The 13938-nt window shown below is 44.6% G+C and overlaps 1 protein-coding gene across 1 annotated transcript in view; it reads left to right on the top strand.

Moving 5' to 3' along the window:
- The window catches only part of Msh3 (mutS homolog 3), a 153542-nt gene extending 141282 nt beyond the window's left edge, over positions 1-12260 (top strand). Inside the window, 4 exon segments of the mRNA XM_036206875.1 lie at positions 1157-1343; positions 3229-3358; positions 8776-8947; positions 11570-12260. Of these exon segments, the coding sequence (XP_036062768.1) occupies positions 1157-1343; positions 3229-3358; positions 8776-8947; positions 11570-11663 (583 nt within the window). The 3' untranslated portion in view covers positions 11664-12260.
- The last annotated feature ends 1678 nt before the right edge of the window (positions 12261-13938 follow it).

Raw genomic sequence — 13938 nt, 5'->3', positions numbered from 1 at the left:
ACATTTAAAATCCGATTGTAACAGTAACCATTGCAAAATTGAGGTAAATAACAGTGTATGAACTTTGAAAATGTGGCTGGAGTGTTGCTAAGTTAGTCAGATGATGTTTTCTGTGTATTGACTTTAAAGTGGATAAAATTGACAGCACTTTGTTTTCAAATGCCACTCATTACTGTTACAGCTTGAGTTGCACCCACCATGGGCATCAGACTTCATCTCCCTTGCGGTTGCCTGCTCCAGCCATGCTGCCCATGACTCAGTGTGGTTAGGAATTTGTGCAGAATACAGGCTCCACTGGAGTGCTGCTGGTCGGGTGTGAAGTGTGTGCCTGGTTTGTGAACTGTTGATACAGAACTACGGTGATAAGGGGGGTTCGCAGAGACAACAGTTACTAGCTTTCCGCTGTGAACTTCAAGCCTGACTTCTGGCCTTTCTAATCAGTTGCAAGACCTTATTCTATTACCTGGTTACTCTTTCACCAGTACTCTGGAAGAAGTTTCAGGGACCTGTGGTTATATGAGTTAAGGAAATACCTGTGCTGGAGCCTGTTCTGAGTTGTGCTCAGTGCATAGCTGCATACTCAAAACTCCAGGAGACAGCTTTATGGAAGGACAGACAGTTTTGAGAGTTGCGGACTCTGACACCTTGGAGATGTGTTTACTTGGGACCTCTATGAGTTGCTGTCCAAGGCCCTTAAACATCTGTAAATTAGTTCTAGGACAAATGTTTCATTGTGTGAAAATGAATTATTTTGTATATAGTAACTGACTTTTTAATTACCCTGGATTTTGCATAAGAAAATGCTGGAAAACTTCCCAAATTGTACAAGTCCTACAGCTAATAGATTTTTAAGCATAGTGACATAGAGAAGTGTTATTTTGTCCTGGGAACATTAAGGTGTGGGTTTGGAATTTTGAGGACAAAAGCAGGTGAAACTGCCTACTTTTCCAGAGTTCTGTCATTACCCTAGAAGTGTCTAGAATGTTCTTTCAGGGTTGAATTTGGTGTTAGACATTCTTTGTATCCAATGTATGTTTTATTTAATATAATTTCAATTACTGTTACACACACATCATAAATTTATTGTTCATAAAGCAATATTTGGCCTCAAAGGAAGTAAACTTGGGAAAATCACATGTTCTGACCTTGCTTATAGGATGGGTGCTGCAGACAATATATACAAAGGTCGGAGCACTTTCATGGAAGAACTGACGGACACAGCAGAGATAATCAGGAAAGCAACACCTCAGTCCTTGGTTATCCTGGACGAGCTGGGAAGAGGGACAAGCACCCATGATGGCATCGCCATCGCCTATGCGACACTGGAGTATTTTATCAGAGACGTAAGCAGCCACCACACCGTGACAGTTTTTATGAACTAATATAATTTTAAGTTGGCATGTGATAACAACATCATTTAAATGTGAGATAATTGAATTAAGCTCCTTAATAAGTCTATCGCCTCACTTTTTATGGTGAGACATGAAATGTGTCCTCATGGCTACTGTATAACTATGGTCGTAATGCCTTTATTAATACCTGCATGCCCTTCCCCCTTCTGTATGTGTATGTGCAAGGAGTGTGCATGTTTGTGGGGTGCACATGGGCACACATGCATGTGGAAGCTGGAGGTCAGCCTCAGGTGGTGTTCTACAGAAGCTGTCCTCCTTGTGTTTTGAGACAGGCTCTCACCCAGGACCTAATAAGCTAGGCTTGCAAGCCAGCGAGCCCCAGAGAGCCTCCTGTCTCCACCTCCCCAGGAATGAGAGTACAAGCTCACACAGCACACCCAGCTTTTTACTGTGTGGCAAGCACTTCACTGCCTTGTTACTGAATTAAATAGCTAGGAGAAATTCTGGGGGGTTCTTCCATGTTTATTTAGATAATACACATAATGATAACATGTTTTCTTCCTTTAAAATGAATACTTTTCATTTTTCTTTAAAAATCCTTATTTGAAAAAAGATGCATTTTGCTACATTTGGTAAAGTCCCATTTGTGCCACCAACACATTTTAACATCTGCTGAACCTTTAGGAGGAAGTTGGGACAGAACTGAGCTTGCCACCCCTGAGATCCAGTTCATAATTTCTGCTGTGTTATTCTCTGTCAGTGTGAGGACTGCTAATAAATGAATGTCACTGCTCCCCCAGGCTTCCGTAGTGGCATGGCTGCTGGCTTTTGCTTCGGTCTTTGCTATAGCTGTGGTGAGGCTGCCAGTGGGAGCAGCTGTCATCTGAAAGCTGGACAAGAACTGCAGGGTCCTAGTCATGTCCTGGCTCACACATAGGGTTCCCAGCCTGGTGCTGGTGGTTGCCTGGGCCTTCCGTTCTTTCCCTGGGCCTATTGGCCATCTTCAACAGATACAGCAGTCAAGGAAAGCAGTCAAGAAACCCGGCAAGGATAGGAATGCTTACGGCCTGACCTCAGGCTTGGGAAGAACTACCCTCCGATAGCACTGACTCTTCCTGAGCAGCAGCATGGCTTAGCTGCTCTGTAGTTAGCTTCTCTTTGATGTCTTTCCTCAGGGTTACATAGTTCTTGTTGGGTGCATTTTAAAATATGTTTGTTACATTTATGCCCAAGTATTTAATTTGAGTAGTGCTTATTCAGTGATGCTTAGTTTTTCTTTTAATTTCAAATTCTACTTTTTAACTTCTGGTATATAGGAAAGCAGTTGACTTCTATGTTAATCACAGTGTTAATGCCATAAAAGACTAAAAAAGGAGGGCATTAAAACATGTGAGTCATATTCTATGATAATTTCTTATATATAAATTTTAATCTGGTTGTATAGGATTTTGTTCTTAGAAGATAGAATCTTAAATATTTAGAGACACTTTCTGCAACTAATTCTCAGATGGTTAGGGCAAAAGGTGGAGCTCAGTCAGTAGCAGAACACTTGCCTAGTGTGTGAAAGCCCTCTGGGTTCAGTCATCAGTACTGGAGAAGGGAAAGAAGACTCAGGAAAGTGTGTGTGTGCTTGTGCGTGTGTGTGTCTGTGTGTGCGTGTGTGTGCATGTATGTGTGTGTATGTGTGTGCATGTATGTGTGTATCTGTCTGCCTGCCTGAATGGAATGAAGGAAGGAAATGAATGTGGCAGAGTATTAACTGGTTGTCCAAACCAAGAGTATATGGTGGTTTTTGTTTTGCAGCTTTTATGAAGATTTGGGTTTTTAGAGTTGAGATGTTTTCATTAAAACAACACTGTATGTCTTACTGTTTTAGGTGAAATCCTTAACCCTGTTCGTCACCCACTATCCACCAGTTTGTGAACTAGAAAAACGTTACCCGGAGCAGGTGGGGAATTACCACATGGGATTCTTGGTCAATGAGGATGAAAGCCAGCAGGAGTCAGGTACGCAACCCTTCGGAGTAGCAACAAGGTGAATAGTCCTGACATTTGGCTTGGTAACTCCAAGTTAATAGGAATATGAGCTCATTGCTTATTAATAATGCAAGCTGTGAGCATCCATTCTAAAGAACATTTGGCAAAATTTGTTTGCTGTAAGCCTTGAGTCACGAAGCATGTACATTTGTTTGTTTGGTAACTCAAAGTCCTTCTCTGTTCTTGTCTCATCTGTATAAACGACGACCCTTTTTCCCAAAGCAGAAGTTCCTCTTAGTCCCTCATGTTTTTCCTCAGTTCTCATCCTAGGATAAGATCATCGAGTGCAGAGGATTTTCAGTCACCTTTAAAATGTTCACCACCTCCCCTGTATCATCTAACACTAATTACTTACTTCAGGCCATATCCTAGAGTAGAGCTGAGTTGTGTCTTAGTGTAATCAAAGTGAATCTCGGGTGAAGTAGCTTACCCACGTCAGCCACGTTTTCTGCTTCTGGGTCCTGCTTCCCTAGCTTCTCCAGTACCGCTTCCATCAGAGGACCAGATCCTTCCCTGAGAAAGAGCATCATTAGCCCACAGGAATAAATGCATGTGCCATAAGTAACCTAGTAAGTTTTGGAACATGCCCCCCCCCCCTTCCCCTGCCCAGTAGTAGTTTTTTTAAGCTACCAGTCTGTGGTAGTTTGCACAGTTGGTATGCTGTAATGGAAAATCCATTATCCAAGACACTCCGGAGTCCAAATTTGAGTTTGAAAAAGTAGTAAAGACAGAATGTAGATAGAAACCAGGCAGATGGTCCAAATAAAACCAAATGCTGGACCTGAGATAAATGTAATGGGGAGCAATCCCCGAGCCCTGAAAAACACTTCATAAATTCCCTCACGAAGAACTTTTGCTTCTTATTAATCTGCATCCAGTGTGACAGAAAATGGCTTGCAAAACAAAGTTGAATTCTTCAGCGGGGAGGGCCTGCGGAGCTGCTTCTAAGGGCTTGCAAACTCGCTGCCAACCAGCGCAGAATCCTGTGCCCTGGAGCGTCTGGCATTTTATTATATTGATTTGATCTGTGGCGATAATTCTTAGACTTGAACGCCGCTCACAAGCTTCCATCTCTTCACTCCAGGCCCTTCCTCACCCAGGCATGAGACAGACTGGTACTATTTCCTTCTTCCTCATGCTTCTGAATGATGTGCACAGTTCCTGTTCCTTGGCACCTTCTGTTAGCGGCCTCGTGGTGTCAGGACCTCAGCCTTCCCTTCTGTCCCCCCTGACATCACCCTTCACATTGCACATTGCGTTCCACCTGGAGCGTGCTTGTTGTTTTCGCTCTCCCTGCAGTGACGATGGTGCCCACCCATCAGACTAACACTTTCCTTTACCACTACTTCGGGTGCTAAGAGCCAAGTCGGCTTGATTTTAGTGTTGTACTTTGTCATTTGCTTTGAATCTGTAGCTGAGTCCTCCTTGGCCCTCTGATAGCTCTGGAAAATGCCTCTCTGAGCGTTGCCAGCCTAACGGAACCTGCTGTTCCCACTGGAGTCCTTCCTTCCAGAGCCCTGTGCCGGAGCCCTGTGCCATTCTTCTCCTGGGAACTGGTTGCCGCCCAGGCCCGCTGCACATCTGCTGCCCTGAGGCTGTCTTTGCAGTCCCCAGGAGTTCTTCTCCTTCCCCCCTAAGTGTGTGATCTCTAAGAAAGCACGGGATCATCGGATCCACAGGAAGGCTATCCAGGGGAACAGTTCAGGCCCAGCAACTCCAGCAGTTCTCCTGGCTGTCTTCCTGCCCCGCTGACCCCGTCGCAGGCCACTGAGAAGACGGCTATAGGTCTTTCAGATGTCACACACTGACAGTGTCCGGTGCTGGAGGAGGAGCTGGCGTTTAGGAGACTTTCCCATGTTTTCTTGCCTTCCTTTTGGTGCTGGGGTTGAACCAGGCTGTGTTTATGCTGAGCTTGCACTCTGCCACTGACCTGTGTCTCTGCTCCTTCTGGCAACTGTCTTAGGAGCAAGGCAACTTTTCTTCAGGTGCCTTCTAGCATCTCAGGGCCATTCCAATCTCATGTCAAAATTGAATTGCCTCTAAAGGAGAATGGCAGAAATCACTTTGTCTCAAAATTAATCAGGATCCACTTTTAGAGATTGCCCTGATTAAACGGACAGGAAGTCAATTCCTTTTAATACAAAAGTTTTCTTAAAAATGCAATGGATTTGGGGTAGACCAGCTCTATCATTGAAATGAGGTAACCTGTTCAAGGCCTATGTTTCAAGGGGTGTGCGGTGGCCGAAGTAATGGATCAGAAGCCAGGAGAGCAACCGTAAAGGCTTAGACAAAGCTAGGTGTTGTATTGCCTGCCTATACCCTGCTTCTTTGGAGGTAGAGGCATGAAGTCATTTAAGGTCATCCTTAGCTACTTGGCCGGTTCAAGGCCAGCTTGGACTACATGAGACTGTGTCAAGGGGTAAGAAGACAATTGTTAAGAAGACAATTGTCTCATTGTATCCATCTCTAAACTTCTATACAGCTATCAAAAAAGGCAAGTTCAGAGGTGACTTGATCAGGGCCTGCTGAGTGAACTTGATGAACTCAGTGGATAAATGCCCTTGCTGCCAAGCCTGATGCTGAGCTCAGTCTCTGAAACCCACACTGGAGAAAGAAAGAACTGACTTCTCAAAGTTGCCCTCTGGCAAGCACACCCTCTGGGCCATGCATGCACTGTCCACACAGCAAAAGAAATGAGTGTAAAGAAAGAAAAACAACTTGGAAATTATTTGATCAGAACACATCTCTTTAGTAGCATTCTTGAGAAATTTGGCCTTAAAATAGGTTTTGCTAATTTTCTTTATAATAGAAACATGGATTGCTATATTCATAGACTCTGACAGTGATTAGTTTTCAAAATATCCTCTAAGAATTTCAAAAGAATCCCCTACAGGGTGTAGCTTGCAAGAGAAGAACTCACTGAGAACCTTTGTGATGAGGATCTAGAACAATGGGCTGTTTTTGTTCCTCTCTCCTCCCACCTGCCTCCTCCTGCCTCCATGTCTCTGTCATAGACATGCACATGTGCATACCACCCACCAGGATGGTGCAGGCTTGAGGCAAAAGTCTAACAACAAAAAGAGACCCCTGGAGAGAGTGATCATGTTTTTTACCTTGAAGGCATGAGAACAATCCTAATTCCAAAGTGGAGACCAGCATCTGGTGTTAGATTCAGCCACTGTTTGTACTAACATATGATAATAATGTGTTCAAGGTTCAGGGTAGTATAATACATTATGTAAATTGTAGTGTATAGCTATATTATGCTTAAAAAGCATTGTAGAAAATATTCACAAAGAAGATAAGGATATATAGTCCCAGGTCCTGAGGAGGCTGAGGCACAGGATCACTTGAGCCAAAAGTTTATGGTGACCCAGGTAATACAGTGAAGCCTGTCTTTAAAAATATAAGGATAAACAGAACCATTGTTTCAGCCATCCCTACTGTTTATGTATAGCATATACATATCTGTATATCATATGTAGCTCCAACATATACTATATATTATATGCAAAGGGAAAAAATAACAACTCTTGGAAAATGTACCTGCAAACCCATTTCTAAGAAAGGAGGCTTGCACTCCATACCAGGCTGTCGGGTAATGCTGGCCAGCAGCGTGCTTGAACAGATGGGAGTACAGACAGGAATGAATTTTGTCTTGCTTAAGAAAGACCAGCATGGAAGCTAGATTAGCCTGGAAAGAGCCAGGACTATTTTTTGTCTTAAGGTTTGCATTTTTGATGGCTACTGCTGTTCACTTGCCTCTTCATCTTGTGCTCATGCGAGAGTAACAAAAAGCTATTGGGGTTTGCGGACTCCGACCTTCCCTAATCTGAGCTCACCCACTCTTCACCCTTCTGTGTATCCCTCTTTCATTTGGAGGTAGAAGGTATTCTTAAGTCTGCGGTGGGTTCTTCTCACCTCCTACTTGTAGCAAACACCCCGAGAAAGCTATTATTTTCTGCTACAGGATTCTCATAGGAGGGGAATCCTATTGTCTCCTTTTACTTGTGTTCTGTCTCTTGGCTTTTGTCGTCGCTAACTGATTATCGAAGCATACCCACCTGACAAAGAAGCCAAGGCTCTTGGTGAACTTACAGCATGTGCTAGGGTCACAGAAACCATGAAGATCTGGCCCATCTAGGACCAGATGTGACGCGATGGTGAGTTTGTGTTTTAAAGCTGTGTGATCCTGTAGTGCTTTAGGTTCTGAAAGAGCCTTTAGGTTCTGTACCTGAGCTTCCCTAGGTCTTTAAACTTTCAAATTCGTGACAGGGGAGGGGAGGGCAGAGTTTGGAGACTAGGATGGTCCTTCAGAATTACCTCAACTGGAAATTAAAGAGGACGAGACCTCTATATCTCTTATTGTTTATCACTATTAGCTTATAGTAATTTCAAAAAAAAAATGTTCAGCAGCTTGCTGTCTCAATACATCAGCTTAAGATAAAAACTGTCTATCATTCCTGTGTGTCTGACATCTAGGGGAACTTGGCTGAGCACCTCTGAGAGCTTTGACTGGAAGGCAGTCAGTTCATGGTGAGCTGGGTAAACCTGCTTCCCAGCCCCTCCCACGGTTTTGTACAGGCCTCAGGGTATAGCATCAGTTTGGTGTTACAAGCCATAGTCCTTCACTGACTATTGATGAGTGATAGGTTTCCATATGGGCCTTTTCCCATGGGGCAGCACACAACATGGCATCTGGCTTTCCTCAGAGCAAGCAAGGAAGGAAGGGTGCCCACAATGGAGGATGCAGTGTTCCCTGGTCTGCTCTCTGCAGTGCCATATTTTGTCCATTAGAAGTGAATCACTGGGTTGGGGATTTAGCTCAGTGGTAGAGTGCTTGCCTAGCAAGCGCAAGGCCCTGGGTTTGATCCTCAGCTTAAAAAAAAAAAAAAAAAAAAGTGAGTCACTGCATCCATTCCACACTCAAGAGGAGGAAATGACATGGGGCATGAACACTAGCTGATGATTTCAGGCCAACAGCCTTCCTAACAGCTGTGAAAATAAGCCCTTCATCCCACAAGGCACTGAGCAGCAGCACCCACTTCCGTGTGTACGCCCCTGTTACTTGAACTGGAACACATCATGTCATACAGCGCATACGCCTGAACCATCCTCCTTAAATACAGAAGCAGGGTTCAGATTTCATAGCCGCCCATTATTCCAGACTATTTTAAGTGAGCCAAGCCCCCTAAATGCATAATCATTTTCAAAACTTTGTCTTTTTCCTAAATCAATCAAACAGGCTACAGGTGGCTGGGGAACTGTGCAGGTTGTGAGCTTTGACAGAGGCCAGTTGTGGGGGCATGTATCTTCTTTCATTGTCCACTTGACCTGCCTGTGGATGCAGTTTTGATTGTTCTTTTTTCTCCCTCTTTTCCCGATAGGTGACATGGAGCAGGTGCCAGACTCTGTCACATTCCTCTATCAGATAACCCGAGGAATTGCAGCGAGGAGTTACGGACTGAACGTGGCGAAGCTAGCGGATGTGCCTGGAGAAATCTTGAAGAAAGCCGCTCACAAGTCCAAAGAGCTGGAAGGCTTAGTCAACCTGAGAAGGTTGGGATGTCCTTGATTTGTTCTTTGTTTTGCTTCCTAGTGGCACCTTCTCAGCCGTCCAGGGAAGAGGGTGGTCGTGTAAATGACCATGGGCAGCTCTTCGGGGTTTGGAGTGAAGGACCACTGTGGAGCCTCTTCTGCAGGCTTTCCTATGGCCGGAGGCAAGCAGCTTTGGGCAGAGCTCAGAAGAATTCAGTCCATGTTTGTGTCAGGTCTTCATTAGGTGGCAGACAATCCTTTTTGGTCTTGTTTTTCCTACAGAATTATCTTGGTGTGCGCCAATACTTTAGCTGCTGAGGAATTGCAGTTATTTTAAAAGTTGCTGAGGGCCTGCACGGGCTTATCTTACTCACACAGTACATCTGCAGGAATAAACAGCTTTCAGAATTCAGAATTCTGTCACAGACTGATAAAAGTGCCTCTGTGGGTAGAGGTTGCCACCAGACCTGGCAACCTGAATTTGATCCCTGGGACCCACATGGTGGAAAGAGAGCCCCTCTCCCCACTTCAAGTTGTCCTCTGACCTCCACATGTACACTGGTGCATGCTCCCACCCCCTAAATAAACAAATGTAATGAAAGAAATTCAAAGAATTCTGTCAGGACGTGGGGTGTGGAGACACCTCCATAAGATGCTCACAACTGTCTGTAACTTCAGTCTCAGGGGATCCAGTGCTTCTGGCCTCAGTGAGCACCTCCACAGGCATGGTGCACCTAAACACATGCAGACACACATCCACACATCTGTACATGTAAATAAAAGTAAATAAATGAATCTGGCGGGGGCAGAATTCCGTGAGGATATGAGTGAACACTGTAGTGTGTAGCCATGAGATCATATTGTCCACATGCACTTATTTCTGAATTGAGTGTGACGGTTGCAATCTGGCCTCTCCCTGCAGTCTCCTCACTCCACGGTTTATTGAATGCCTTCGACCCTTGATAGCTAGTCAGTGTGCAGTGAGTTCATAGACTGATCTTAATTAATATACTCCTAGGGTATACCTGAGGGGAGAGACCAAGAGGAAAGCATTCTGGGAACAAATACAAGTCACAGCCTTTTCTCTCTTAAACAGTTAAGGAATAGCTTGGGTTGGCACAGTCTTCTAGATCACTTCTGCAATGTCACACCAGAAGCAAGGGCCTATTTCTGTTACAAGACAAATTAACGTAAAAAAATTTCCTGACAAGTTTGTCAATGGGAGCTCAAAATCTAAACCTTAGCCTTCTGCAAAATTCAAAGATGAACATAATCTTTCTCATCATCTAATCATCTTTTCCCGGAAGAAATAAGAACAAACCTCTACCTCAAAAGATTATGCCGGGTGTGGTGGCACACCCATTTAACCCCAGCACTCTGGAGGCAGAGGCAGGTGGATCTCTGTGAGTTAGAGGCTAGCCTAGTCTACATAGTGAGTTCCAGGCTAGTCAGGGTTACATAGTGAAACTCTGCCTCAAAGGACACACATACAAGCTATCAATAAAATAGTTTATACTTGTTATTACTATAGTCTCAAAAGCTAAAGCGAGAAAATTAGAAAGTTCACAGATTATTATAGACATCCATTTTCCAACTAATATGTGACATTTTAAAATCTGCAGTTATCTTTATAAGGTAAGACATTATATTAAGATGGGATATTTCAGATCCGGAGAGAGGTGGTTCAGCAATGGCTGCTCTTTCAGAGGAACCAGGTTTGATTCCCAGCACCTACATGGCAGCTCACAACCATCTGTAACTCCAGTGCAAGGGATCTGACCCTCTCTTCTGGCCTCTATGAGCACTAACTATGCACATGATACATAAACATACAAAACACTCATACATATAAAATAAATACCTCCCCCAATTTTTTGAAGATAGACTATTGTGTGGTTTGTCAGAATACTGTACACACTTTCCCTATGCATTATAAGCATTTTCCCATCAGTTCTCTTGGTCAGATCAAAAGAAAGCTAACTGATTCTTGTGGGGTAGGTGTGGATGTGCTACAATAGGTAAGGGTTAATTGCATACTCACCACATACTTACAGAAAGGATTATTATGTACCTGTAGCTTCCTGGGCACTGTGCCAACTGACTTACCCACATTGACACACCTAATCCTCATGACAGCCTAGTGTGCCTCGACCAGGTCTCAGCAAGGAGCTGACCCAGGGCCACCAAGCTCATTAGACGTGAGTCAGTAGTTGGGACTCATACTCCAGCCCTGGAGTGATCGCTAACTGGATTACTGCTCTGCTGCTCGGTGGGCTGCTGCTGTTTGGTCCTTTTGTTTCCCAGCTTTATTTTATTGAATCACTTTTGCTTTTTATCCGATTATAAATTTTATCCTATTATAAATTTATAGGAATATTTTGTCTTTGGAGACCATCCTCTGGCAGAGTTAGAAAGTCATAGGCCCCTTCTGCAGGCAGGATTTTAGAAGGCAGCAGGAAGACAATCATGGTGATCAATAACCTCGATCTTTGACGCCACTGTAGCCCTGGAGTTGGGGACACTGCCGTAGTTTCCTGTCCACAGAGCCCTTTCTGTCCCAACCAAGTAGGCTTTCTGTGCTCCTGTGAGACATCCTCCCCATTAATCCCATTCCAAAATAACCAATACTTTATTTTTCTCCAGGAAAAGGCTCAAGTGCTTTGCAGATGTGTGGATGACACATGATGTAAAGGTCCTGCACACATGGACAGAGGAGCTGGGGACAGAGGGAATATAAATAAAATGAAAGAAAACTCCTTTTTTTTTAAAAGCAAAACTTGGAGAACTGAAGCTACAAACTGTACGAAGGAACTTTGTGTCGCAGCTTGTCTTTGTGACGTGAGCGCCTGTGATGAGCATGGTCTTCCTGTGGACACAAGTTCTTCCTCTGTGAAGGGAGAGCTTTTCCAGCTCTCATCCTCCCACCTCTAGAAGAACACACACTTTGGAATATGAAAGCTTCACTGGGTGATTAGAAGTTTCCCCAGGCAGCAAGCTCCGTATAAACCCTGACTCTCTAAAGGAAGCCTAGAGTGGTCGCTCTCCGTGCTGCGCCGTCACAGGAGCTGGATGGTCCTTTCGTTCAGACAGTTGGCAACAGGGGGATCTGACAGGAGCCCACTTTTATGAGAACTACAGAATTTGATAACGCCAGCCGTTTGCTCCCCACGGACATGGACATTCTCATGAGAAGTAGAACCACGGAGCCAGAGCACAGGAAGGAAAAAGCCATATGAAATTTGAAGAGCTAAATGTTGTCATCATTTTAAACTGCTTAAAGGTTGTTGTGTAAATCATTTCATCATTCATTTCAATAAAAACAATGGAATGAATACCTGCTCAAAACTTGGTATGGCTTATTGAATTTTGATTTCCTGATACTAGACAGTTGTCATGTTTTCCTTTTTCTTTTTCTTTTAAATTAAGAAATTTTTTTCATTCATTTTACACACCAATCAAAGATCCCCCTCTTCCCTCCTCCAGCCCCCCCAGCCTTCTCCCAACCTACTCCTCACTTCCCCCCACAAGAACGCAAGGGCCTCCCAATGGGAGGCACATCCAGTAGAGACAAGTCCAAGCCCTTCCCCCGCCTCAAGACTGCACAAGGTGTCCCATCATGGGTAGTAGGCTTCAAAAAGCCTGCTTATGCACCAGGGATGGATTCTGATCCTACCACCAGGGGAGCCCCCAAGCAGATCAAGCTACACAATTGTCTTGCCATGCAGAGGGCCTGGTCCAGTCCCATGCAGGCTCCACAGCCACTGATCCAACTTTCATGAGTTTCCACTAGTTTGGTTTGGTTGTCTCTGCAGGTTTCTCCATCATGATTCTGATGCACTTGCTCATAGAATCCCTCCTGTCTGTCTGTCTGTCTGTCTGTCTGTCTCTCTCTCTCTCTCTCTCTCTCTCTCTCTCTCTCTCTCTCTCCTACTGGACTCCTGGAGCTCTGCCTGGTTGGTGTTTGGCTGTGGATCTCTGCATCTGCTTCCATGAGCCATTGGAGAAAAGTTCTGTGATGACAGCTAGGGTATTCACTGGTCTGATCACTGGGGTAAGCCAGTTCAGTTCAGGCATCCTCTCCACTATTTCTGGTAGTCCAAGCTGGGGTCATCCCTGGGAATTCCTGGTAACTTCCCTAGCACCGGGTTTCTCTATCCCCATGGTATCTCCCTCGATCATGGCATCTCTTTCATTGCTTTCCCACTCTATACCTGTTCCAGGTCAACCATCCCATTCCCTTATGTTCTCATCCCCTATTCCTTACCCTCCATTGCCCACCCCTCATCTTTTTTTTCTGAGACAGGGTCTCACTATGTAGCTCTGGATGACCTGGAATTCACTATGTAGACCAGGCTGACCCTGAATCAGGAGTCCCACATGCCTCTGCCTCCAGAGCTCTAGGACTTAAAGATGAGTGTACCGCCACACCCAGCTGTTTTTACTTTCAACTGTAGAAGGTCTTGGGAGCTGACCTCTCTGTTAACCAGGATGACACATGTGTCATCTTAGAGCTGAAACTTGAGGATTCTTGGATTCACAGACATCCTGCCTCCCTGCAAGTTTCAAGGGATGGACACCCAACTGTGTCCCTGGGTTTTTTACAGCACTTCCAATCTGGCTCCTGGTATCCGTGTGCTCTTTTTGTTTCTAAGTATGTCATCCTGCATAAGCGTTCTTCCCCTCCCACCCATTCAGTATTCAGTTAAATTTCCTTTCCATAGCTGAGGGACGTGGTTTAATTTCTGTTTCTAGACTATTACCTATGGTAGCCACAACAGTGGTCCATGTTGATGAAGAATGTGGTATGTTGCTTAGTGTTACTGAATGGCCGCACTAATTGATGTCTGCACACAGCACTACTTCACCCACTGAGAGTGTGCAGATCAACGGATGCTTCTTTTTTTGTGAACTCGTACGGCTGTTGCTATTGTCAGCTTTAGCGTGTTCTCATCACCCCAAGTGGGATCCCACTGACAGTCATTCTCCATTTCTCCCCAGAACCCCCCAGCACA

Source organism: Onychomys torridus, chromosome 15, assembly GCF_903995425.1.
Source record: "Onychomys torridus chromosome 15, mOncTor1.1, whole genome shotgun sequence".
Lineage (NCBI taxonomy): Eukaryota > Metazoa > Chordata > Mammalia > Rodentia > Cricetidae > Onychomys > Onychomys torridus.
Note: the sequence above shows the minus strand (reverse complement) of the source record. Positions and strands in the feature narration are given on the sequence as shown.